Source organism: Cyanistes caeruleus, chromosome 21, assembly GCF_971803275.1.
Source record: "Cyanistes caeruleus chromosome 21, bCyaCae1.hap1.1, whole genome shotgun sequence".
Classification (NCBI taxonomy): Eukaryota; Metazoa; Chordata; class Aves; order Passeriformes; family Paridae; genus Cyanistes; species Cyanistes caeruleus.
Window position 1 is genome coordinate 8,624,485 of NC_141721.1, and position 27,462 is coordinate 8,651,946.

General features: G+C 45.3%; 2 protein-coding genes and 1 long non-coding RNA gene across 14 annotated transcripts in view; 1 reads left to right on the plus strand and 2 right to left on the minus strand.

The window, feature by feature from the left end:
• The window catches only part of SYNRG (synergin gamma), a 36,197-nt gene extending 19,218 nt beyond the window's left edge, over positions 1–16,979 (minus strand). For 3 of the 12 annotated variants that reach the window (XM_086859370.1, XM_086859369.1, XM_086859368.1), the window contains exons 1-14: positions 16,898–16,979; positions 13,381–13,421; positions 11,938–12,056; positions 10,621–10,751; positions 10,235–10,340; positions 9,859–9,970; positions 8,442–8,732; positions 7,496–7,723; positions 5,984–6,061; positions 5,078–5,274; positions 4,061–4,345; positions 3,177–3,304; positions 1,098–1,216; positions 841–903 (exon numbers count right to left, since the gene is read on the minus strand). In XM_086859370.1, the coding sequence (XP_086715496.1) occupies positions 841–903; positions 1,098–1,216; positions 3,177–3,304; positions 4,061–4,345; positions 5,078–5,274; positions 5,984–6,061; positions 7,496–7,723; positions 8,442–8,732; positions 9,859–9,970; positions 10,235–10,340; positions 10,621–10,751; positions 11,938–12,056; positions 13,381–13,421; positions 16,898–16,968 (1,969 nt within the window). In that variant the 5' untranslated portion in view covers positions 16,969–16,979. Of the gene's footprint in view, positions 1–840; positions 904–1,097; positions 1,217–3,176; positions 3,305–4,060; positions 4,346–5,077; positions 5,275–5,983; positions 6,062–7,495; positions 7,724–8,441; positions 8,733–9,858; positions 9,971–10,234; positions 10,341–10,620; positions 10,752–11,937; positions 12,057–13,380; positions 13,422–16,281; positions 16,471–16,897 lie in introns of those variants that run through there. The other 9 variants (XM_086859374.1, XM_086859373.1, XM_086859379.1 and 6 more) reach the window with 7 other exon arrangements.
• Positions 16,980–18,066: 1,087 nt separating this feature from the next.
• Positions 18,067–24,838, minus strand: DDX52 (DExD-box helicase 52). Its single transcript, XM_023939398.2, has 15 exons — positions 23,957–24,838; positions 23,588–23,807; positions 23,157–23,287; positions 22,778–22,963; positions 22,399–22,542; positions 21,530–21,641; positions 21,210–21,282; positions 20,931–21,134; positions 20,475–20,565; positions 20,168–20,290; positions 19,791–19,941; positions 19,446–19,521; positions 19,204–19,275; positions 18,997–19,089; positions 18,067–18,728 (listed from the first exon to the last, which is right to left on the minus strand). Exons 1-15 carry the CDS (start codon positions 24,317–24,319, stop codon positions 18,644–18,646), a joined length of 2,124 nt encoding a protein of 707 aa, XP_023795166.2. The 5' UTR covers positions 24,320–24,838; the 3' UTR covers positions 18,067–18,643.
• LOC111937909 (uncharacterized) lies at positions 24,466–24,976 on the plus strand. Its single transcript, XR_002868814.2, has 2 exons — positions 24,466–24,549; positions 24,837–24,976. It is a non-coding gene; the product is annotated as an uncharacterized LOC111937909 (long non-coding RNA).
• The last annotated feature ends 2,486 nt before the right edge of the window (positions 24,977–27,462 follow it).

Here is a 27,462-nt window from a genome sequence, read left to right on the forward strand (position 1 = left end):
TTTCTTCTTTTGAACATGAAAACATTATTTAACCCATTCACCAGCATGTGCATACTTGAACTACTTGTAATTTTAAAGTATTGATGCTTACTTATAGATGAGTGTCCAATAAATAGATTTTTTTCTGTTTTAGAAACACACCACTACCATTTAATTCTTAAGCTACCACAGTGTCACACTTTAAATTAGTTTAACCAAGATTTAAAAGATAATAATGGCTGTAAAGGACCACAACTGCCTGACCTTTTATTCCATTCTCCCTCCCCTCCAAACCAATTCATTTGGCTCAGCAACAACATAAATATTCCTGAAACTGCTACTCATTGATCAAAACTGCAACAGCACAGCAAACTAAACTTACTGAAGAATTGCAAACTTTTCCATTAGAAATGTAAGCTGGTGAAAGGGTTAAGAGTGGTCAGACCATGATAGCAGGCAAATACTGAAACCTTCTATATTTTAGAACATGTAAAGAAAGAGATCAAATGTTATTTCATTTTACTGCAAGTATTTAATCCTGAAGAGGTTCCAAACATGAGAAGCTCACAAAACACCACAGGGGTTTCATAAATGAATGACTCCTTACTTAAAACAAATTCCAACCACATCATTACTTTCAAGTAAAACTCAGGAGCACCCAGAAGAGATGCCAACCTTCCAGGAATACCATCAGCACATTGTTCCAATAGGATATTGCCCTGTTTTTTCAAGATACTTCCTACCAAGATTTTTTGAGAAGCAGCACCACCATGATTTTAGATGTGCAGAGATGGAAATTCTGCTGCTCAAAGAGAAATGCTAAAAATGATAATGAAAATACAATAAAGCCCCAGTGCTTACCCAAGTATTTGCTTTCTGCTGGTTGCTCTAATTCCCGGAAAGCGCTGTACTTGTCCCCTCCATCTAGAGAAGAGGAGAAAAGAAATACATTTACACAGAGAAAGTATGAATTCATACAGCAAAATTACGAATTCATACAGCAAACATTATATTCATTGCTCTGATTTTAAAATATTAATATCTTATCAATGCCAAAAAGAAGAGATATTAAACTGTACAGTAAATTGCTCATAGTTGTTGTGTATTTGTCCTTTTACCTCCAAAAGCAGCTGCACTCTCAGAAGGCTTCTCAGCTGCCATTCCTTTAAACACAGCATATTTATCAGCTGGTGAGAGCGGCTTAGTACCTGGGACTGGCATTAGTAAAGAAGGAACACTAAAAACAAAAGAGATAAAAGCAAAGCTTCTTAATTTATCCAGAAGAAATCTGTATTTTCAGGTTTTATTTAAAGGAGTCTCTTATAATGTCTGAACAATTTGGTTCCTAAACCTAAGCTTATGCCTTAATGAGTGTTTAATCCAGCCCCTGATATAAGTGACCTCAGCTGGGTAAATTCCCACTTTATCTCACCTAATCATATTTCTTTAGTTCAAAGTCAATTTGCAGCATTCTTGATTTTAATTTCTATCAAAACCATGAACAAAAAACTCCAGAGTTTTATACCAAGTAATTTGTAGCCCAGGAGAGAACAAGCACACAGACACACCCCAGGAATCACTCCTGCATAATTTATATCTTTGAAAATTCCCCCTGATAGAACTAGATACAGTAAAGAGTTAAAACTGCAGGAGATTTTGACAGCTCCATACTTTCAGCTTATCTAATTCTGATTATATCTCATTACATATTGTAAAATTAAGATAATAAAGTGGGGTCACTGTTCAAAGGAAGGAAAATAATAACTTTGAATTTCTGTCAGTGCCAATCAGTTTAGGCAGATATCTAGTCAGCAAAATAAGGATTAGTGCACAGTTACACAAGCAAGTCTTTTTGCATAAACACACTCTATTTTATCCAGTAAAACTGCCACAACAACCTAACACCTTGTTAGCAAATGCTGGAAGATTTAGGAGAGAGCTTTGCTTGCCCTCCACACAAGCCCCGTTATCAGACCTTGGCAGCTCCACACAACAACATCCTTTACATATGAATGATGCATTCTACCTCCAGTTTGTGTCATTCACATTGAAAACCTGAATGAATTTCTATTGCATTCTTCAGCCTGGAGCAAGAATCTTTCCAGAGCCATTTAAATCTCCTTATCAGCAGCCTACAAGCAACACACAAACGAAGCACTTGCACACATGTGCTGATGCTGGTCTGTGATGCTTACAGACAGACAGTGCAAAGGCAAAAAAAAAACCAAAAAATAGAGCTTATGGTAATATAATTAAATTTCCCATCCCTGCAAAGCAGGCTATTAGATATGCAATCTTGGCAAATGGAATGGTTAATCAGCTGTACTCCACAGATGGCTTTTTTTTAAATAAAGCTCCATAAGCAATTAGATTATAGCTCATTGTAACATTTTGTTCAAATCTGAACGCTTTCACAACTGAATAAAGAGAACTGCTGCAGTGAAAAAGAAACACCATTTTTTGAAATATTTTTTTATGATCCTCTACTTCCCATTGTGCAATTTACAGTTTTCTGTCAAAACTTTCAGTAACAGATCAGCTTCAGCTGCAAAATGACATCTAAGACAAGATATACTTAAATCAGCATCTCCAGATCCATGCGGCATTGACTGACATCCCTGGGAGTGTCCAAGGCCAGCCTGGATAGAGCTTGGAGCAATTTGGTCTAATGGAAGGTATCTTTGCCCATAGTAGGGGGTGAAACTGATGATCTTTAATGTCCCTTCCAAACCAAAACATTCTGGACTTCTATGCCATCAGCAAAACTGTATTTCTGACACAGAAGCCATTTGCTGTAGTGTAAGAGAACAATTGGGATGAGCATCCCCTTTTGATGTCACTGCTGAGGAAGCACCTGGTAATCAGGGCTCACATTTGCCACTAAGAACAGCCAGCTCCTACCCAGAAAATGTGTCTGACTACAATTAGACACCTGGGAGGTGCATAAAGAGGAAAGAAGGCTGAAATTTTGTAGTCTTTGTAGACCTTGAAAGGTTGACTGTAAACCATCAAAGAGAAGGAACATGTTTATTTATTTTGTTATATAAAACCTGCCTGAGCAAGAATTACATCTTGTCTCCCAAAGGAAAAGCCAGGATTGCTGGAGTCTGAATGATGTTTCAATTGAGATTCATAGTCAGGTATCAAAAGTTTAGGCCCTGGCCAGGGAAATGACAGAAACACCAAGGACCTGGTACCTGCTCCGGTGCTGTGAACTGGCAGCTTTGGCTGCATCCCCCTGGAAATCAGTGAAGGAGTCATCCAGGGAGCCAGACTTTGAGGCATCCTGAAATTCCTGGAAGTCATCATCTTCTGGTTTTACTACCTGAGTTACAAACAACACATGAATTGCTATGCTGTTGGCTCTTCAAACTGTGATACAGCATGAAAGCAGCTGGGAGCAGTGTGATTAAGAGGGGAAAAAAGAAGGAAAAGAACCTTTCAACAACAGCAGCATTATCAACATTTCCATTTTGTCTGCACCTCACCCTACTCAAACACACACAGGTTTTCAGGGAGCAAGAATGAACAAGAGGAACTCTACTCCTTTCACAATAAATGTATTATTGATCATAGCCACATCATTTTGTAATACAGGACAAATATTAATAATTTAAATCAATCAATTATTTAAAATTAATAGCACAGTAAAAAATATTTTCTGAAGGATGAACCAAGTCTGCAAACAGCAAAATTTATCTCCCACTTGATTTACCTTTGTGAATTGACGGTTTGCAGTGTTCTCAGCTGCTCCTGAAACTCCTATTTTACCAGCTATTGGAGTCCACGGTGCAGTTTAACCTAACACTCCATTTTATGTGCATTACAAAATCCTAACTACAACTAAAATCCTCTTTGTTTACAATACAGAACACTTGTACCTCTTCTAATGCCACCAGAAAGAACTGCAAAAATTAAAGCAAGCCCTTAGTGGCACTTCACATTTTCAGACATCACATGCTGGATTTCAGCTCTGGTTTTCTGCCAGTTACTCAAAACCTGTTCTCACCGTGTCAGTTTGGAAGTGGCAGGCTAATCTCCCTCCCAGGGCAGGGGGTTTTCCAGGCAGGGAGGAGCTCACCTGGCCGGGCGGGTAGGAGGGCAGGAAGGCTCCGGATGGCTGTGCTGCAGCTCCTCCCGCTGGAGCCGCTGCTGGAGCCGCGGCCGGGGCTGCGGCAGGGCCGGGGATGCTCATGCCCATCACGGAGGGCCCCATGCCCAGCCCCACGGGGGCCGGGGGAGCCGCGGGCAGCAGCGGGGGCTGGCTCACCCCGCCGGGCAGCGGCACCGGGAACCCGGACAGGGTGGGGACGGGCGCGGCTGGAAACTGGTTCAGCACGTCCGGGCTCACGGCAGGGATCCCTCTCTGCAGAGGCAACAAACAAACAAACAAACAGTTCCACGTGCACAGATGATAAAAGGGTGTAGAGCGCTCTCAGCTCCAGTTTCAGCTTGTGGTACCGATGCCAACAACGAGCAGGGTACTGGTCAAGCTCCCAGAAATCCCCCCACATCCCACCATGCCATCAAGGTCCTTGTAAGTGAATTATATTCAACACAGAGTTACTGAGGTAGGAAAAGCTCTCCAGGCCACTGAGTCCAACCTTTGACGCACCCAGTCACCCAGCCCAGAGCACTGAGTGCCACGTCCAGTCATTCCTTGGACAGCTCCAGGGATGGGGACTCCAAACCTCCCTGGGCAGCCCCTTCCAGTGCTTAATAACCCCTTCCATGGAGAAATTCTTCCTCAGGTCCCAGCTGAAACTCCCCTGGCACAGCTTGAGGCCTTGTATTCTTGTTGTGTCACTTGTTACATTTGATATTAAAAATACATACATGTATACATATATGTAATACATACATATATATATATGTTTTTGTAACTGTATCTAAGAACTAAGAACTGACACTAAAGAAAAGAGTAATTGAAATGTAACTGATGAAACTGATAAAATTATAATCCCACTGAAACCACAAGGGCGGTTTCTCCTCTGCACTTCAACAGAAGCAGTATTTTACTGGAGGAGTGCACTCCCAGGCACCGGTGCTGACACAGCCCAGGGCAGGCTGCTCAGGGGCTGCCAGGTGAGAGCCATACCTGAGCCACTGCTATCATGGCCAGCACGCAGTAGAGCTCCTCCTTGGTGAGCTTCCCGGGCGTGGTGCGGTTGGCCAGAGCCCAGATCTGCCCCAGGGTCTCCCTGGGCAGTCCCGACGACATCAGGATGGGGTAGAGCTTGGCTGTGTCAATGCCAGCAGGAGTCAAAGTGGTTTCTAAGATTTTCTTATACAGCTCTGTTGTGAGGGAGGCAGTGTTAGACAGTGACAACTGCTCTTTTCAAATATTATTGCTTTTTTATGCTGTCTCAAACTCAACATGATATCAAATCAGAAGCACTCAATGTAAGGTAAGACAAGAGCATTCTGGCACTGTATTGTATCATCATATTTCATCTAAATGTGTTATTGGATAGTCTTTACAGACAAGTTTAACTCAAGCAGAGAAATATTTTATATAAAATACACTTGGTGCTGCATTTCAAACCACATTTCTTTAATGAAATTGCAGAATAACCCATATAAAAAGATAGTTCTAAGAGCCTTATGTATTTAAACCTCAGTGTAATCAATATTTACTACAGCAATTCATTTTCTATTCACTGTGTTATTTACACATAGAAGACAAATAGCCTTCAGAAATGAGCCTGCCTAATTACAAGACATGCCAAAAAACAGAATGCCCATGAAAGCAGCATTATCAGCAATGCATCCTCTGCTGGGATAAGCTGCTGCCATAAATGTTTAATCTGGAATTTGTTAACATGCTGAAATAAAACCCCAATTTCTTCAAATGCAGATAAGACACCATAAACATGTAATGTGTCAAAGATTCAGGATTCCTTTGATAAGAGAACAGGGCTTTGATCAGTAAGTGGCCACACCAGCACAGGTATGTTCACACCTTGCACTGCCCACCTGGACAAATGCCCACTGGTTGGTTTACCTGGGACCAAGCTGTCGTTGTAAATCCAGGGAGGCATAATTTGCTGGATGGGGTCCTGGGGAGGGAACACTCCGACTCCTAAAGGTATTCCATTCAGTAAGAAAAACAGCTGTATTAGGATACAATCATCTTAAGAGACTACACCACTGCTGGTCAGCATCATTCAGCATTTCAGGCAAAGATTTCAGATAGGAATCACTGTGCCCAGAGGAAAAACAGATACTGCAGGGATATGAAATAATAACTAGAATGGTTTGACAGTAACAGATTATAGTTATATATGTAATGAAATAAGGAGCTCCTCACGTGCCTCCCTCTTAATGTTCAGATGTACAGAACCTAAAGTCTCACTGTCTTCAAGGCTCGCAGCAGTTCTGTGTATTAACAAATTCAGCTTCACATCAGCTCCCTGCTGTTAGGGCTATTTGTGGAATAAATAAATCCACACCTACCACAAACCCCACAATGTTCCCCCAGAACATCCTCCCCTGGGAAATCCACAAACAGCCCAGTGACTGAACCTCAGCAAGATCATATCCCACATCCACAAACCTGTTTCCACTGCTCCCAGTCTTCAGCTCCAGGGGACACCACAGCCACCTTCATTACTACAGGCTTTTGTAACATCATCTGCCACACTTCACTCCCTGAAAATCGGTTATTTCCTTCTCCACTATGTGGACTCTTCCCCTCAGTCTCCCTCAGCAGGTGTTATGCTCATCCTGGATGGAGCTCTGACCAAAATCAGCATCATTTCAGATTTCATTGTCTTTCCCAGTACCCTTGCATCTCCTCATCTTTCACATGGATTCCTGACTGCAGTCTAATTTCTAACCACCCCACAGCTCCAAGCACATTCTAATATAAGCAATTTCTTCCATTTCACCAACCAACTAAAATAAATTTGCCACTTCCTCAGATCTCATTATTCTTCAGTTTTAAACCCCCTTCCGCACTCTGTCAACAGTTTTAACAAAACCCAAACTGGAACAAAACCTTGTTTTAAATTTTTCTCTAGAACACGTTTTGAATATTCATCCCTAAAGCACAGGTAGTTTTACACATAATGTGTATGAGCAGCAAATACTTGAGAAACAAGTATTAACTAGCTAAGAGTTTTAACCTGGCAAGATTTTGTCCCCTCAAGGTTAAAAGATTAAAACCCATCATGACACTGACCATCCTTAGTGGTAAGTTTCCCTAAACAGTTTTTTAAAAATACCTTTAGACAACACTACTTTTTCCCCAAGCCAGGACAGAACATTTTAAAACAGCAAACCTGATTAAACAAACATGTTAAAGGGGATTACAACAATAAACTCACATGGAGAAAGTTCAGAGCAAAATCATGGCAGTTACACTTTGAGCAAGGAGCAGGAGGCACTGACAAATTATTCAAGCAGGCGTTCAGAGCAAAATTATGCAGGGCTGGCCTTGGAATTAGTGAACAGAGTGTTAGCACCAAGCAGCATCTCATTAGATTGAAATTCTGTCAAATGTTTCATTGCTCACCACACTCTTCAACTGCTCTGTTTTGTTCTGAAGCCTTGTGCACCTCTGCAGCAGCAGTGGGACCACTTTCATGTCCACCTACAACATCCCAGTCACTGCTGGTGAGACTGGGATGGGCTTGGCTTGCAGCCGAGGCTTTGTGCCCAACTTCGGATGTTTTAAGTTTGGTTTGCTCTTGTTCAGATTCATCTGGGCCATTAGCTAAGGCTTTCTCCTCCAAGGAATAGCCTGAATAAACAGCAGGAGGAATTATTTATACTTTGTTATGAACTGCCCAGACTGCACTTCCATACTGTTGAAAGGAAAAGTACTTTTGGTACCACTGGTAAGTTAAGAGACGATCAGCCCCAGCTCAGACCAACAGCACCACCCTCTCTGGACACTTTCAGAGCCTGGTTCTGCCCTTAACTTACCACAAACACAACAAATTCAACAAAGCAAAAAACAAGTAAGAGGAGGAAGACAAAAAACTATTTCCTGTATTAAGATTATTGTTGCATAATCATCTAGGCATCAGGAGCAGAAGTGCCCAGTACCTACTTACTTCTCCAAAATTCTTCACGTTCATCTCATCAACATCCCTTCAGCCTCCAAGGGAGGAAGCACACAAGTGCTCCACATAAATAATCATTATTTCATACATCACCATCTCAACTGTGTCCTTTTTTACATCACAGACTTAGGATAATGCTAAAACACATAATTTAATTCACCTAAGATCAGGCATGTGTATATTTAGCAGTATTTGGATCCACACAGGACTTGCTTTTACAGGCAGTTCTAAGGGAAGGGAGGACTTAAATCATCTTTTCCCATGGATCAGCAGATTTCTGCTTAATTGCCTAAATTATTTTTTCCAGCCAGACTGAAAAAAAACCCCAACAAATTAAGGAAAGACTCGTGTAGCTCAGAGGGTGACATGTAAAAGAAGATACTTTAGAGTTACCTGTTTTATGGGTACTGGATGGAGATGCAGAGGTAGGAAAATAAGGAACCTGCCCAGTTGTACCATGCAGGGTGGATAACACTGGAGCCTGGGCTGGAGGGACAGGTTGGAGCACAGCCCTCTCTGAAAGCAGCTGCCCAGCCTCAGTGGCAGGATGGAAAGGCTGAGAGGTGGACTGAGGCACCAGTTTGGGGGTTTCAACAGGCCCTTGCATAAAGTCACTAAATTCTTCATCATCGAGAAAAGCAGAATGGGAAACAGATACAGCACAATGGGATGGTGTGGGATGATCTGCAAATGGAATGAACACACAAGGCAAAGTGATGAGGAATAAGGGTCACGGGTGGGAATGTGGGAAAAGTGGCAAACACTGGGAACACACAGCAAATGGGCGAGGAGGAGCAGCGTGGAGTGTGTATGGTGACAGATGTGAAGGGTATTGTTGTCAGCATAGCAAACACAAGGTCAAACTGAGCAGCCACTTCCAACCACACATCCTCTCTCCCAGTTTTTAGGATGTAAACAGTGAAACTTGGTTCTTACACTGCCTGTGAAATTATTCTGTCTGTTTTAAGCAGACAGGGTCAAAACAAATCCAGAGGTAGTATTTCAAACTGGACAGAATGGGGTCTGTCAGGGCAACATTCTCCCTCAATGGAATGTTTTATCCACAGAAACTCAGCAATATATCATAAGATACAAAAGAAATGTCTGTTCATGTAGACAATTTTCTGCTTGATCCCTTCCAGTATTACCCATTTTAACAGAACTGGTGAAGGACAGGTAAATCTACAAAGGGAATTTGTCAGAGACCACCTGTAACTGCAAACTTACCAATCCACAGCAGAGACACAGATTTTATATAGGAAAAATCTCACCTAGATAAGCTTTGCTTCAGGCTAGACACTAAAAAAACTACACTACAGAACATAAGAAATCTTAAGTGGCAATTGTTGCCAGTGTAATTACTGAGAATCCAGAGGCTTGGTTTGACCATGCCCAACGACACACCAGCCAGCTGTGACACTCCACTCAAGTCTTTATACATGGTTTTGATCATTCTTAGCACTTAAATAGCACTTCTCATCTTCAAAAGCACTCTGCAAAACATTAATTAATGCTTTGACTAGAAAAGAACAAACGCTTTATCAATTTCCTTCATGTTTCACATTTAGCACAGCACATGAGGCTTTCTGTTAAAGATTTCAAGTCATTTAATAAAGGCTGTTATCTAATATTTCACCCTCATACCCTGACCAAGCAAACAATTGCCAGAATGACATTTGATTTCACAAAACTGTTAATCCACTCATTTTGTACCACCAAATAAAAATGCTTGTTGGAATTAGTTCCTCCTGCTGAGGATTTCAAATGTTGGAGTTTTATTTTCAGTTGGGAAATGAGGAAAATTACAAACCTGGCTTTTTTGGATGTGTTGCTGGTGTTGGGTGCATTTTAGCATCTCTAGAAAAGCCATCTAAGTTCCCTTTAATGGCTTCCAAAGCATCATCTCTGCTTTTTTCACCTGTCTGAAACAGCACAGAAAACGTTTTGAAAAATTCACAGAACAGCTCAGTTTTCTTTCAATACTCACACTTCTTCAGTACCAGAATTAGCAACGCCTGCTGCTGGCAGAGTGCGTAAAGAACTGGCTCTTCCAGAGGTTTTTCAAGCCATAATCTGGCATCTCATGCAATTCCCCAGTGATTTGCTTGTTGAAAGAGACCCTCCCATCAAAAGTTATTAAAAAAAAAAATGAAGAAATAAAGTCCCCCCTTGTTATCAGGCCATACCTTGGGTTTCACACTGCTCAGGAGTCTCAGCTTTTGTTTCTGCTCTTCAAACTGCCGCCGTTTTCTTTCTTCCTCTAAGAACTTCTGCTGGTGCTCAAACCTCTTCCTGCAGGAAAATTGTTTAAAAAAATAATATATATCTATAAGAAATTTTTATGTGACTTTTCACAGCAGATTTGTGCTTGATTTCTCCATTTCCACTGTCTCAAATTCAGATGGTCTCGTGCACACACTCCTGCTTTTTCTTGGACCTGGGCAAGCGCTACAAACTTCACAGGCAGTGGAATATCCAGCAATATCCCACAGCCCTAAGCACTGCTGCTCCAGAGAAACCCCATGTCCCCCTTACAGAAGGATTCCCCAAGAGTCAGAGAAGGGTCACTTACTGCTGCTCCTCTGCGAACTGCTTCTGCATGTCGGGGCTGTACTGCGGGGCGGCCGGGCGCATTCCCAGGAAAGAGGCCTGGCCCATGTAGGGCATTCCAGCTGCTGGCATGGGCCCTAGGGCCATGCCACCCTACAACCAAACACAGCACACAGCTCCAGGGGATTTGTTTTCAACTCCAGTGTATGAGTTTTCTTCCACACCAAAAGCCAAAGAGCTGGCGGTGCCGATAAGGCGAGCCCATAGAAGCCGGTGTTGAGGAGTGCTGGAGGAGCAGGGCCCTCAGCAGATGGCACTCTTCCTCTCCACAAGGACTCACAGTCCTCACAGCACTTGGGGAAAACTGCCAAAAATCAGGCCTTCAAACCCAACCTGCCCCAGAGCAGGAAGGCTACAGCCATCCTACACAGGTTTTCTTGGGATTTCATAGTACTTTTATATTCCCTCCTACCAACCAGGGATGCTGGAAAACATGGTCCAGGCGTTTCCCAGACATATCAAGGGAACCAACAATATATGACAAAAGCCAAGAAGAACCTTGTCTGAATAAACTGCATCAGAAGCATTTGCTGAGGAATATATTCTGGGACATTTAGAGCAGCAAAGCTGCCTAATATAGAAGGACCCAGAAAATAATTTACTCTTTTTACCATTTATTTTGCATTTGGTCTCAGAACACGTAGGAAGAGAACAAAAGTTGTTTATTATTTTTAGACCAGCTCTCATAAAAACATCTTCCTACTATAAATTTTGCCAAAATAACATAATAAATTCCAGGTGGGGGAGGGAAGGGAGTGTAAGGAGATGGCAAAACAATAAATTCTATTTGTGACACAGCAATTTGGTTAGGAAGTCAAGTAAAAACATTACATTTCAGCAAAGTGCAAATTTGTACATAAACAGATACAGTGCTCAATAGAAAACAACAGATTAAGAGAAAACTTCATATTAGCTGCTCATTTTTCATTCTTATTCCTCAATTAGCAACAGCAGCACTAAAGACAAAGTTACTTTAAGGAAAAATTAAAATTATAGTGATAGGACAGAGGGAATGGCCTTAACCTGAAGGAGGGATGGCTTAGATTGGATATTCCATGTGAGGGTGGGGAGGCCCTGGCACAGGGTGCCCAGAGAGGTTGTGTACTCCCCATCCCTGGAAGTGTCCAAAGCCAGGTTGGAATGAGCTTGGAGCAACTTGGGACGGTGAAAGGTGTCCCTGCCCATGGCAGGGGGTGGAACGGGGTGAGCTTTAATGTCCCTTTCAACCCAAACCAGTCTGGGGTTCTGCAGTTTCAATCCACATTTCATTGCCACACACCTGCATGGTCATGGGTCCAGGAGGCATCTGAGAGCCATAATTCATTCCCATCATCCCTGGCATGTTGGTCTGCATGACAGGAACCATTGGAAATCCTTGCTGTTGCATAGGAATCATCCCTGCAATGAAACATTAAGCTAGCTAAGTGCCCAGTTAATGTTAGAAGCCTTTTTTGCCCCCCTTCCCTCACCCTGCCTCCCCCATTTAATTGTTCTTTTTTTGTTTACTAAACCAGCGAAGGAAAGCAAAAAACTCTGAGTTGTGCTGGACTGTTTAAAAATAAAAATAAAAATATTTGCTACACTGCAGGCAGCCACACAATTTCCTTAGTTTAGACACTGGTCAGTCTACAGGGAAAAATGTTACAGGGCTTTTCAGTAACTAAGCTGATGAATTCTCCCACCACCCTAAAGATTCTCTGTGGATTTCTTCCCATATGATTTTTGGAAGGGTCATGTCCAATTAAAAAGATTTAATTAACCAGGGTGACTGGTCCTGGTAATTCCCATTTCTCTTGAAACCAGCAGCTTCTGAAAATAAATCTTAGGAAATAAAAGTTAACCCTTCACAAAGCAACTTCACACTCTGACCTGGCTGGATAACTTGTCTGTAGGTTAATTAGCACGCTTTAGGTTAATTAGCCCACTACATGTGTTAGAATGGTAACAATATTTGTCAGTAAAAGCTAAACTTGCAAAAAATTGGACAAATCAAGCTGGAATTTATGAATTCACTGAATAAAGCAAGTGTGTTATGTTCCAGTATCTTCCTGTCTCACATTTTGTTGTCTTGGGAGACAAACACTAACACGCACTTGTTACCAGCACACCATGAGATAATTATGCAAAAACACTCCAGGAGGGCATGACACAGGCAGGAATAATCCATGAATCAGTCCCTGAGATTCTAATTAAAAACTCTCCATTTTCTCCATAAGTTCTCTGCATATTTTCCCCTAATTAAACAAACAGCACTGCATCAGGAATGAGAACAAAGGCAATTTAAGGCTGAGGCTCTCCTATTGTATTAATGCCTTCCACACAGGTTGTGACTCTTGTCCCAGGGTCCTGATGTGCTTTGTAAATATTTACCAGGTCTTGCAACACAGTATGGGTATACACAGCTGGGAGATGAAGCAGAGAGAGGTGAAATACCACACTCAAAATAATACCAGAATCTAAAAGGCAAATTCAGGTTAAAAAGGGAGATGTAGTTTTCCTGGACCTTTAATCCAGATTCTGGTGATGCTGCTTCAACAGCACACAGGAGGTTTTCCTAACAGGGGTGAGGGTCATTTGAGCAGAGCTGCATTCGAGGGCAAAAACCAGCTATGGAGTTCAATTAATAATCACACCTCTGAACATCACTGCAGACCTGGTTTAGGTCTAATTTATCTAAACAAAGAAAAGAACTTTGTGCTCTAAATGTGAAGTTGATACATACCTTGAGGGGGGCCTAAACCACCTGCGACGGGAAACATGAAGCTGCAGGAGGAAAACAAGAATATGTGAAATTCTGTCACTTCAGTGCAAATATCCACCATTGAAAATCCACCTCGACTTCCATGTCAGCACCATCAGCAGGAGCCTCCCACCCTCTGGTCAGCACTTGCACCTGATCCTGCACAACCCACAGAACCCAACTCTATCACAGGGGAAAACATTATCCCTCAGCGGGATCCCCCAAAGCACCAGAGAGCCCCCAAAGCACAGGAAAAGCAGATCTGATCCTCCCAGCAGCCCTGACACGGCTTTGAGTCATCCACATCACCCACAAGAGACTTTCAGCACCCACACAGCTTGGGAACAGGTCAGTTTGTTGTGTAGGCTAAGCACAGAATGAATAAACATCTCCTCTTAGAAGTATCTGACTCAGCGGGACCATTAACTGCACCAGAGAACGCTTCTCAGCTGCTTAGGAACAGCTTTTCTGAAGAAAAATGAACTATCCACAAAACCCCATCACTTTTTTCCCCCTTTAGAAACATTAAGTATCACAAAATAATCTATTTTCTCAGTTCCCTAATTACAACAAAATAGCACCTTGGAGAAAACATTTCATTCACGTATCGAGGGTCAAGTGCACTTGGAGGAAGGACCATTAAAACTTCAACTAAAATCCTAATGGAAATTGCTAGCCCTCACTCTCCAACAGCTGCCAAACAGCAAAAAAGGACCCAGTTTAAAATTCTCATTTGCAAGCAACTTGCAGAAACCCACGTCAGCAGCAATTTCCCAAACAAGAACCTCACTCAGTGTCCCAGGCAGTTATTACATCAAAGTGCTGTGGAAGAGAAACACACTTATAGATATTCAATGTTCAATTCCAAGGGTGGATGTAAAAGAAACTGCCTAAGAGTACGAGAGAAAATGCCATCAGAAATGGCTGCAGGAAGTCCTGAAAGCCGACCTGGTTTATAAATATAAAAGAGCTGTGTAATATGAGCACCAAGATAAAATAAGGAATTTAAATTATGCATCTATCCAGAAGCAAATTGAACCTCCCCACTGTACAGGCAGCAGGTCACACGGTCACCAAGACAACCCATTTGCTCTTCACTTCATCCTCTAATCAGGATCTTCATCATCCTGAAGCTTCTTCTTCAGCCCCAACCACTGTGTGCTGATTTCTCCTCCCAAAACTACTAGACACCTGCACTTTCCATCCTCCAGTCTTGCCATCCTCCATGCCCACCATCCTCTGAAGAACTCTGCAGACTCACACACCTCAGTCCCAAACATGTGCAGGGCTTGGTTCTCACCACAGCCAAGGTCTGTTTAACTCATGTCAGTCATTTTAATCCACTCCAACATCAACATGAAATCAAACAGACTTGCTTTAGTCAGAATGATGAACTATTAAATGTAATTTCTGAAGATCTCATAAGCATGTAGAAGTGTTCTAAGCTTCATGCTTCCCTTCTTGTTGGGGAAACCGGTCAACAAGAATTCTCCAAAGCAGCAAATGCAATGTAAACTGAACAAGCGTCAGGAGGTGCCACTGCTTGTTGGAAGCAAGTAAAGGTCAAACTATTAAATATTTATCCCTTTCTACAGAGCTCCTGGTTTATTTATAAGCCTCTGCTGAAAAAAATAAAAAGAAACAATCAACTAAAAAACCCTCAGCTAATTAGAGGGCACTGGAAGAGGAGCTAGTCCAAAGCAGCAAAGCAAGCTCTGGCAGCACAGCCCCGTACGCGCCGCTCACATTCAGCACGGATCCACTCCAGGATTCAGTGTGCAACTGCCAGCACCAGCCACACTGGCACAGCCACAAACCATCCCACCAATGGGAATTTATTCCTGAACTGCTTTTTTGGAGATGCAAAAATGCCCAGAGCAATCAGTGGAAGCAGCTGGCTCTCCTGGCTGAGGGAGCCAGCGAAGGGACGGTCCTGTGTGAGACTGCCTTGGGGTACGCTGCACAAATACAGCAAAGAGAAGGGAACAAAGCAATCACCCTACAACAGACCCCTTAAAGAAGTAGTATAAATCTGCAAATTCCTACTAAATGAGTATTTTAAATATGGAGCTTAAAAAAAAAAACCACCAAGAAGCCCCAAACCAACCAACAGCTTCAGACAAAACGCAGGAGCGTGGGGAGAAGCAACTCCTTTTCTAAATTGAAACTTCACTGTAACAGCTTCAAGCCACACAGAACATTTTTCCCTCTACATGTGGATTTTTAAACCCCTTAACTCCCAAGCAGTAGAACTCTACCAATGCAACAGACTGTCAGAGTATTTTTTGAATGGCAGAAATGCACAAAAAATTGAAATCAGGCAAAGAACCCACACAGATACAGAACTTTTCCTCTACCTCCAGACTTTGTCCTCAAAGAAACCAAAATACTATCAATCAGAAATGGGGATTTGTAAATCAGTTTATTTTTCAGAACCTTTATTTCACTGATAACATTCCAGATAATAGTGACAAAATCGTGGGCTTCGGATATCCAAGACAACTCAATGAGCTTAACTGTCAAATGCAAAATTTCCTCAGCCTCCCTAGAAGTAGGACAAGAGATAAATAGCAGACAAGAGCCTACATTGAAAAGAACATTACTAGAGTCTTCAAAGGTGGTGAAATCCAGTTTTCCAAGCTTTCCAGAAACAGAACAACATGTCTTTTAACACTGGCTCTTTCTCCTGACAGGATTCCTCAGTCATCCCTCTGGCCAAGGTGCCCTTTGTGAGAAGGAGGGGAAAAGGGAAGTCCCCAGGGAGGCTCTGTCCCAGGAGGCCACAGACAGATCTGCCCGGCAGTGCCAGGAACATTTACTGCTGCCGACACCGGCGGCACCCGAGCGGGGATGGCAGAACCCCCAAATCCTTCCCCAGCCCACCTGAGATTGCAGCTGCAGAGCCTGATGGCAAGTGGGACAACTGTCCAAGCCTGGACACTCCGGGGGAGATCAGCCCAAAATGTGAATGAATCTCAGCAAAACGCAGAGCTACCGTGGCCGCATTCCCACCAACACACCTGGGACCTCCCCGCCACACCCAGGACCCCACCACATCCTGCCTGGGACCTTGATGTTCCAGGATCACAGGTGATCCTACACCCGAGACCCACACACCCTACCCAAGACCCCCCAAAGCTCACCTGGCAACCCATGAGCCCCACCTGGCACCCACAGCCAAGACCCCACGTACCTCACCTGAGACCCCACGTACCTCACCTGAGACCCCCACATCCCACCCAGGACCCCACGTACCATACCCGAGACCCTACACACCCAAGCTGGGACCCCACACCCCAATCCCAAACCCGGCGCACCCCAGCTGGGCCCTGACCCCTCTGCCCTCACGTCCCACCTGCACCCCGAGCCCCCACCCCAGCCCTCCCATCTCCCGCCAGCTCTGCCCCTCCCCGCGTCCCCTTAATTCCCCCCCATCACCCCCCCATGTGTCCCCTCCCTCTCCACAGCCCCTCGCCCGCTGCCCCCCGTCACCACCGACCTGGCGGCCCCGGCCGCTCCGCCGCCCGCCCCTCCGGCGCCCCCCGCGCCGGGCCCGGGCCGCAGCGCCATCTTCGCGCTCGGCCCCGCCGTCTGTCAGCGGAGCGGCGGCTTCCGGGGCCGGCCCGGCCAGGCACCGCCCAGGGCCCCGCCGCTCCCCCGCTCCACAGCCTGGCTTCCTGCGTTCCACAGCCGCGCACAGCCGCGGCCCCTCGGCTACTAACCCTAACCCTTCCACAGCCCCACAGAGCACAGTTCCTAACCCTAACCCTTCCACAGCCCCACAGAGCACAGTTCCTAACCCTAACCCTAACCCTTCCACAGCCCCACAGAGCACAGTTCCTAACCCTAACCCTAACCCTTCCACAGCCCCACAGAGCACAGTTCCTAACCCTAACCCTAACCCTTCCACAGCCCCACAGAGCACAGTTCCTAACCCTACCCCTTCCACAGCCCCACAGAGCACAGTTCCTAACCCTACCCCTTCCACAGCCCCACAGAGCACAGTTCCTAACCCTAACTCTTCCACAACCCCTCGGTTTCTGTGTCACAGCCCCACAGAGCCACAGCCCCACAATTCCTCAGCTCCACCGACCTAAAGCCCCGCGGGCTCTCGGTTTCACAGCCCCACAATCCCTCGGTATTTTTGGTTGCACTCCCCCTCAGCCCCGCGGTTACCCAGGATCGGCCCGGATGGGGATGAGTGGCCCTGGCTTCCCCTCGGGAACGCCGGTTTCCAGCACCCAAAGCACGGCTTTTCTGTGAAAAGTGCTGCTTTTCCAGCAGACCTCCCGCAGGGGTCACCTGGGGACGTGTGACAAGAGCCTGAAGTGACAGGACAAGGGGCGATGGATTCACACCGACAGAGCGAGGTTAGATGCGATATTGGGAAGAAATTCCTCCCTGTGAGAGTGTTGAGGCCCTGGCACAGATTGCTGTGGCTACCCCATCCAAACTGGATTAAACCAAGACAATCCTGCCCAGGAATTCTTCCCTAAAGGATTGTAGCTGCAAAGAAGCCATTCCTGCCTGACTGGAATTCTGATGACAAAACCAGGGTGGGCTGAGAACACACTGGGCAGATGAAGACAGGAAAGACACACAGAGCTGGGCCTTTTTTTGCCTGCAGACTTGTTCCACCGAGGCTGCAAAGACACACAGATCTCTGAATTAGCATCTTATGACCTTGTTTATTCTGGTTTCCGGCTCAATTATAAAACAGTACAAAATTACTGGACATGTAAAATACTAGTTATTTCAAAATAATTTTATAGAAGAAAAACAGTATTAAGAACAAGGCTTTACTTTCACATACAAGTGGGTTTGTTTTGGCTTTTTTTGAAATGTCCAAGGATTGACAGCTGCATTTATCAAACCTGACGGTAAACATTGTGTGGTTTTTGTCTCTGAATCTCCTGAAAGTGTCTAAAAAAGTGTCAGGGGTGATCTGAACAGACAGTATTTTCAAGGATCAATACAAAACTGTGTGAAAGTAACACAAACTGATGCTGATTTTAACTATTTTCAGAAATACACAGCATTCACTGCACGAGCACATGCTCCAGCTTCTATAAGAAGCATCCAGGAATTCTCTCCTGGCATTGCAGTAGACTTTCTAGCATGTAAACCTCCACCCTCACCCCAAAGGAAACATGAGAAATGTTCTCCTCCCTTCACCATCATTGCCATCTTCACTCTTCTGTTCCAGCACAGACAGAGGTGTCAGCCCCAGCTCACCAGTCTGAATTCAGCTTTCTGAAACAGTCTGTAATTTACCCTTTTTGTCTTCTTTACCCTTCTTCTTTCCCTTAGCATTTTCATTCGTAGTCTCCCTACAAGAAAAACATTGGAGATCAAGACACCTGAACATAACCAGTGGATTAAACTCAGGCTGCTGTCCCCTGACACATGGCACCACAAGAGGCAAAATGTCATTAATCCAAGCTCCAGTAGACAGATATTGACACTAAAACTTCATCACTAAAATCATTATGACTGGGTAGTTCATCCAAACAAGTTATCTGTTACCTTACTTAAATTTTCTGGGCTGTTTCTGGATAAACAGCATCTCTTACCTCCTTCTCAGCAGAACCTACTTACATTTTTCTTTTTCCTTTTTTCAAGAAGCACTTTGGGGTGGTACAAATGGATTCTCTTGTCAAAGGTTTCTTAATGAATTTCTTCTTTTGTTTGCTGAGAAATTTAATGAAGAAAGATGAAATTACTAGGGCTTCTCGTTCTAGAAACTACCATAAGTTATTAAAAAGCACTGATTAAAAGATGGGTTAGCTTCTCAAATGAACATACCTCTGCAGTTTGGGCAAATGTTTTATGTACTCTGGCACAGGACAGCCAGCTCGCTGGATAACGTTGGCAATACTGGAAAGGAGAGGAGGGAAGAGATCAACTCCAGTGCTTGAAGAAGTGATAAATATTTTTTTGTGGAAAACAGCAAACCAAATAAACTGGCTGGATTGTTCTTGGTCTTTTGTTTTGTGATGATTTTTTTTTTTTAAGCAATAAAGACGTTATTAATAAAGACATATTACCTCCGTAATAAAGGTTTATCATCTTCTGTAAAGAAAGTGACTGCCTTTCCTCTGTGTCCTGCTCTTCCAGTACGACCTGCCAAGCACACATTTTGCAGAGTAGAGATTTTACTTTAGGCATCTCCATTTATGCCTCCTCACAGCCCCAGCCTCCTGCTGCATGTTCACAGACTAAGGATATACCAAGCAGCCAATCCACAAACATTGTTCCCAGTGAATGAAAGCACAGCTATGTCTGAAACATCTAAATAAGGTTCACAGAGCACTGACAAAAACGAGAGCTTTAATCTACATTAAAGAAATGGGAAATGGAAGAAAGGAGGTGATTTGTGAGCCATGCCTCACCTATCCTGTGGATGTATTCCACTGCACTCGTTGGCAAATCATAATTGATGACCATGTTCACACCTTTGAAGTCAATCCCTCGAGCCAGTAGTGCTGAGCAGATGAGCACCCAGATCTTCCCAGCTCTGAAACTCTGCACTACTTTGTCTCTCTAGGAAAAGAGCAGAAAAATTATTTGGAAATAGTCCAAATAGCAATTTGAGAAAGGAGGTGAACTTGTTTCCTTAAAGTTGTCATGATGTTAAGGAATAAAACTAAACCTCTGAATAAAAATCTGCAGGAATTTGCTGCCACAGTTACCTGCAGTTACATTCCAAGACTCTTGCTTTTACCTGTCTTTCTAAAGCATTTCTTGAAAAGAAATAAAATCCTCCTACCTGTTGCTGTGTCTTGTCTGCATGGATGACATCCACATTGATGCCTTCATAAATAAGCTCATGGAAAAGCTCTTTAGCCCTCTCAATAGACTGTACAAAAACAAGGACTGGAGGAGAAAAACCCTGCAAAAGAGTAAGTTTATCTCAGGTTCCAAAGTCCTTTTCCTTGCAGAAACTGAGACACAGCAGATTTGGGCAATGATTTAACATGTGTCACAGAGAAGTGTTTGACCTGGGAAATTGGGGGTCTCTGACAGAACATAGCTCAGGAACAGGAAGAAGACCATGCTCAGTCTCTCCAAAATACCTTTTTAACAAGGTCTCTCACTGCTGTTAGTTTTCCTGTCTCAGATCCAACAAACAGCAGCTCTTGCTCTACTGTCTCTGCTGCAGAGTTTCTGAAACCAGAAATCCAACAAAAACAGTTCAGTGTTTTTATATACATTAACAAAAACTTATGTATTTCAATATATGTAATATATAAAACCCTCATAAAAGTATTACCTGGTGGATGAGAAATACTGCACAACAATATCTATTTCACCAGTGCACGCTCCTAAGTTTGATTTTTATTTGATGATAAAGTAATTGGCAAAGGAAAAGAACACTTTATCCAATACAAGAGAAAGATCCACGTGCCTAGACAATCTTCTCTGGAAGCAAACAACCTGCAGGGCTGACTAACAACACAAACAAAACCAAGCAGGCTGATGATGCAAAGAAAACAATTTCCCAGGAAATAAAAAATCCAGAAAACACCTACCTTGCTCCAACAGACACCAGCACAATGTTGTCCAGGTTGAGTTTACACCATTCCTCCACATCATGGGCAAAGGTAGCGCTGAACAGGGCCCTCCTGACCAGGTGGGAGGTGCATGCCAGGAAGATGGAAGCCAGCTGGTCCCTGAATCCTGACTTCCCATCCTCAAACAGTTTGTCTGACTCATCCACCACCAGCCACTCCACGCTAGGAACAGGGAGGTTTGATTTTTAGAAGTGCCACTTGTGAGTGGCAAAGCACATTTCAAACAGACTCTCATACCTGCTCAAGTCTATTGCTGGAGGATCTTCTTTCAGCAAATAAATGAGTCTGTTTGGAGTAGTAACCAGAATATCTATTACAAGAAAAGAAGAAAAATGTCAAAAAAAAAGACACAAAATAAACCAAACAAACAGAGCCCTGAGAAACACCAGTTCCAACCCAACCTGCCAGAGGTACAATTTAGTAGAGTCCATGTCAGGCTCACTTCCCATTTCTTCCCTTCCACTTTTTAACCATCTCTTTAAAACCACACAGCCCAAAGAGACAGGTCAGAGACACTTTTAATTCTTTAGGAGCACTTCAGTCTTTAGAACAGTTACCAAATTTCTTGGAAGACTTGGGCCCAAACTTCTTGGCTGCCTCAGCTGCCTTGTGGATCATGTGGATTCTGAAGCCTGTGCCCTCTGCCAGCTTCACCAGCTCCCGGTGGGTCTGGAAAGGCAGCAGAGATTGGATTTTCAAACTGAGCTGATGAACTTTTCTAACCAGAAAACTGCTGGCAATCATGGAGTCATGGAATGGTTTGGGTTGGAAGGGACATTAAAGCTCATCCAGTCCCCCCTGCCATGGGCAGTGACACCTTCCCACTATCCCAGGGTGCTCCAAGCCATGCCCAGCCTGGCCTTGGTTTCTTCCAAGGATCCAGGGGCAGCCACAGCTTCTCTGAGCAACCTAATCCTGAAGTTAGAGCTTCAAACATCACCTGATTTCAGTGTTAAGAGAAGCTCTCTGAATAAAATGCAGCTCTCCAACAGGCATTAATCACATCACTAACATATGTGGCTCCCTCTGTCACATGAATAAAAACTGCCCAAAGATGTAATTTTTATTTTATTTTAATAGCACAGCTTTGTTACAGTTATTCCTTGAAACTCTAAGTTTGGGACAAACAGATAAACCTCTCATAGCAATCTCAAGTAGGAAAGGAAGTTTTAAGAGCACCTGAGCATTGGGCAGTTTAGAATATGATCAAAGAATCTTGAGCCTCTAATCTAATCATTTAGATTACACTCAGATAATAGATATGTACCTACTTCACAGAAGTCAAAAGACTTGAAAGAAACATTTAAATCAGCTTTCTCTGATATGTGAGGGCAGTAAAGGAAAAAAATATTTACTAAGCTGCAATTTTGTTGATGCAGAGTGAAAACACTGAAGTCCATCAATGTGAGATTCCCTCAACACACACCTGGCTGGCAAGTTCTCGGGTAGGTGATATGATCAGAGCCCTGAATCCTTTGTTCCTGGGTTGTTTCAGATGTGTTAAGAGAGGGATACAAAACGCCAGTGTTTTTCCAGACCCAGTAGGAGCTGAAGCCAGAAGCTCCCGACCCTGCAAGAAAAAACAAGGGCTTAGAGATCAGTAGGAAAAAAAAAAAAAAAAGAAAGATTCCATTCCCACAAATATCAACAATGCAAACTGACCCAAAATACCTTAGGAAAAGTATAGATGAAGAAAACTGTGAAAGCCAAGCTTTCAATTCTGATGCAGTCCAGCTTTAAAACAGCCACAAACACAGCCAAGGCCCCAAATATTGCCAGAATCCCTGAAATCCCAGAGAACTCACATGCAGCATGACAGGAATTGCCTGCATCTGGATCGGTGTTGGGACTTGGAAGCCTGCAGCCTGAATATTCTCTATGATTTTAGGGTGGACTTTGTACTCCTCCTGAAGCTGATCAAAGGTAGCAATGGGGTCAGGGAGATCTGTTCCCTGAACATTGATCCTGTGCTGGTTCCTGAAGCGATTTATCTGCAAGGCAAAAGACAAACTCCTTTTCAATTTTACACCATAAAACTCACCACATATGAATTCATCTGGATCTTCCTGCCACACTCAGTCACCCTCCTCCAATGAGGAATCACCACAAATAAACCTCAATTTTAGATCAAACACCCACAGACCACCAGGAACCTGTTGTTGCTTCAGAATTCCCTGGCCCCACCTTTTCTCTCCTCAAGCGCTCAAGCTTCTCTGCAGTAGGCTTTTTGTCTTTTGCATCTTCAGATTTTGCTTCCAGAGAGGACATCCACTTTATTCCATTGTTTTCTGACAGCTCTGGCATTGAAACTGCTCCTGGAAGTTGCAAACAAGTTGGAATTTCCTTCAGTAAAATACAGACAGGCATTATCTGGAGACAAAAAAAATCTCAGAACCTTTTTTCTCTCATTCTCAATAAAACTAATGAAGACTCCAGAAGGATAGCAGCCACATCCCCAGCTCTCAGCACTGAATCTTGGCCCAGCTACGAGATCAGCTCTGATCTAGGCCAACCAAGAACTCAGAACTGGATGGGTTTAAGGTCCCTTCCAAACCAAACCATTCTGGAATTCTTTCATGATTCTGCAGGGATACACGCATGTGTGTAACAAATACCTCGTGTCTTTTTCTTTTTTCTTTTCCTTTCACTGCTTTCTGCCGTTCTTTTCCTCTTTCCATCGTTCTCCCCTGCTTTTCCGTCTTTCTGCTGCTTCACCTCCTCTCCAGCCCCCGCGAGCCCCCAGCCCTTCTCGGCAGATCCCTGAGGGGCTCCCTCCTTGTTCCCGAAGAAGTCGAGGCTCTCCAGGGAGACGCTGGCGCGGTTCCCTTTAACCACCTGCGGGAGAACAGGGAACAGCGTGTCACGCCATGGCCAGGCCCCGCTCCTCAGCGCCGCGGCCGGGGGGGGACGGGGCTCCGGAGGCTGAACCGCGCAGGGGCCGCTCCCCGAGCGCTCCCCGAGCCCTCCCCTCGGTGTCCCCGCACCCCGAAGCGCCGCGCGTCCAGCCCGAAGCGCCGCACGTCAAAGCGAGCCCCGGCACCCAAGCGCCGGAACAGCTCGTGGGTCTCCATGCTGCTCCCAGCAGCCCCCGCGCCGCCGGCGGAAGCTCCCGGGATCACTTCCGGCGCCGGGCACCATGGCAACGCCCGCGGGGCGTCATGGCCGCCCGTTGCCGTGGCAACGGCGTGGGCAGGCTGCCCCAGGCCGCAGCGAGATGGGAGCGGCTGTCGCGGCACCGCCAGGGTGGCGAGGGAGGATTCCTTCCCCCTGCGGGGTGCGGATGCCTCCAGCAGCCCCTGCCAGCCCTGCTGCCGTCCCGCAGCCTGGGAGGGAGCAGACAGGAGCATGATGTTGCCTCCCTGCCCACAACCACTTTACTTAATTCTTGATTTATACTGATACAATCCAGCCTCACAAGTGTGCCTGAAGAAAGAAATGCTTGAGGCCATGGCAGGAGCAACCTGGCAACTGGCTGAGCTCCTCAGGGCATTCAAGAAAGTTTACCCAGATTAAGATCAGAATTTATTTAATTAATGTATTTATTCATTATGATAAAATGTGAGATCCTATAGTGCAGGTAAATCTAGTACTCTCTATCAGATCAAACAATACAGATTTTTCCTTGTTGTTCATGGAGGAAAACAATACAGAAGTTTAATTAGCAGCGACAAAAATTATTTAATGTAATAAAAGCCTCAAGGGCTAAAGGTTTATGTTGCTGAAATCCAAGAGCTCATATAGGCCATGGCTGTTCCTCCTGTAACATTCACTACTTTAATAACAAACTTTGAGATGAAAAATTGGGTAAACCTGATCCTCCCTCCATCCTCCTCTGCCTGGTTTATAGCACTTTTTCTTTGCCAGACTTTCAACTTCCCGGCAAATGGGTGGAAGCAGAGCCAGGAACCTGGGTGTAGAGCACCACAGCAGTGACAATTCCCTTTCTTGTGTCCCCAGTGGTGTATTTACAGTGAATAAAGGCTCAGCTCTGCATCCTTAGTGCAGTTCCCAGGCTGAGGCTCCTGCTTTCTGCTAGGAGCAGTCACTAGTGGTTGCTGTGAGAGGGTGGGGAAGAATGTGGAGGCATTTGTGTAACAAAGAACTATAAATCATCTCCAATATCCATCACTCACCAAGGGATGCTGTTGGCAGATTCAAGAGTGAGGAAACAGGGAATATTCTCTCCATCGGTCAGCTGGGAAATCCCTTTGTGTCAGGGGTGAGGAGCTCTGCTTCTGAGGGCAGAAAGCCCTGTGCCAGGAGCAAGGCACCGTGGAATATCCTGAGCTGGGATCCACAGGGATCATCCAGGCCTGGCACAGACACCCCAACCATCCCACCCTGTGCCTGAGAGCATTGTCAGAACGCTTCTGGCAGCCTTGGGGCCGTGCCCATTCCCTGGGGAGCCTGTTCCAGCCCTGACCACCCTCTGGAGCTGCTGGGACTCTCATCACTGCTGCTCCTGCTCCGAGCAAGGACCTAAAGCCTTGCAGAGAACCTAAAGCCTTGCAGAGAAGGGCATCCCTCAGGTGCCAGCAGCAGAAACCCCACCAGGCACAGGATGCCTCGCTTTGTTCCCTGTCACTGACCCAAGGACAAGCACAGAGCCTCCTCACAGCTGGAGTTCCCACTCCAGCTGAACCATGAGGAAACATCCTCCTATGCCATGCTAAGGGGGCATCAACCCCCCAGCCACAGCCACCTTGAGGGGGCAACAGCCTTTATGGCAGTGGCTGATGTCTTCTCTTGACACTGCTGCCCTGGCCGCACGTTCTGAGAAGCACAGCACTTCCAGGGCTGGGTGCAGCTGTAGCAGGGCAGGAAAGCGCTGCCTGTTGTGCCTGGTGTCACTGGCAGGATGCCCACGGGCTGGCCAGGGATGTGGGGGAGAGCCCAGGCTCCTGGTTTCACTGGTTATCCTTGCAGGGAGTCCCTGGGACAGCAGCAGGTACGGTGGGTGGGGAACAGCCAGGTGCTCTCCTGACCCTGCTGCAGCCCCATTCCTCCAGGGCTCAGGGTGGTGCAGAGCAGCTCAGGTGAGATGTGCCACTGGGCAGGTCATTGGGCTGTGCCCCGGGCACAGAGCTGAAATAAAATCCCGTAAGATGGCACAGAAAATCAGGTGAGCACATTTATTCCATCACATGCACAGCCAGGCCCGAGTTCCCGTAGCCACGGGCTCCTGAAGAAATCCAGCCAAGCCAAAATCTGTGTGTGTGTGTCCATCTGTTCCACAGGTGTAACTCCAGGACAGGGGGACTCCTGCACGTGTGCCCCCACGTCCTGCCCTCCTGCTACATCATCATCACTAATATGCACATAACAGTCAATTAGCCCGGCAGAGCACACTGGTGACCTCTGACCCCTGCTGTGTCCCCCGATCCATTAACAGGCCCTCAGCCCTCAGCTCTCAGTATGAATTGATGTAGCATCCATTCTCTTGCAGCACAGAAACATGCGTCCTCATTCAGCTGTCCATTTCCACTTTCTGTTCCTTTGTGCTCCCCTTCTGTTCCCTGTGTTGCTAACCTGGTCACCACTTCTTGACCCCACGTCCTCGTCCCTCCCAAGGGTGTTGTAATCCCAACCACCACCAAAAAACTTTTACTTTTTTCCCCTTTACTCACATCTTATTTAGCGAAAAATGGTTTCCAGCAGTGTGGGAGCTTTGATCCCCTATTCAAGAAATCCCTGCGATGTTTTTTTAAAGACTTTCTTTCTAAGGCAAATGAATTCTTCATAAAGGGGGAAATAGTGTGCTGGTTGGGCTCTGTTCATCTGAGGAAGACAAATGTTCTGTTTTATTACTTGAAAAGCATAACAGTTGAGTGTGTAGATTTGTGATTTATCTGTAATTAAGAATCCATTTGAGCAGCATATTAATTACAGGGAGAAGGATTAGTTTTGCTGAGTAGAAAAGTAAAATCAAAGTTCCTTGAATTAGAAGACGGCGTAAAATGCCTGAGGCTTTGGTTTTCCATGGCTCTGCATTGCACCTGCACTGGGATGGGACAACTCCAGGGCACATTTGGGGTTTTTTGACTTTTAAGTTTTCTCTCTGGGTCAGAGAAAAAAGTCCAGGGGCTCGGAGACCTCTCCCTGCCGGTGCTGCTGGCTCCCCCAGCACTCCCCTTCTGCCTGGGCTGCTCGCATTGCGCCCACATGCAGCTCCTTGGCCTCGGGGCTGAGGCTGGGGAAAAGGATTCTCCAGGATCCAGCGGTGCCTTGGCTGCTGCGGGGAGCCCAGGGCACGGCAGGGCAGCACCCGGGGCTGCAGCAACAACCGGAGACGCGCTGGAGCAGATGGAGAGGTTTTTCTGTGGATGCTGAGCGCGTTTTGAAGTGGCTTTTGTGCAGAGCATTGGTTCGGGACAGCAAAACCGCTCCGGAGCTGCTCTGCTGCTTTTCCCGGCTCGCACCCCCGCTCACGGAACAGCGAGGAGCTGCTGCGGGCACATCACAGACACCGCCCGGCAGCGGGCGATGGGAG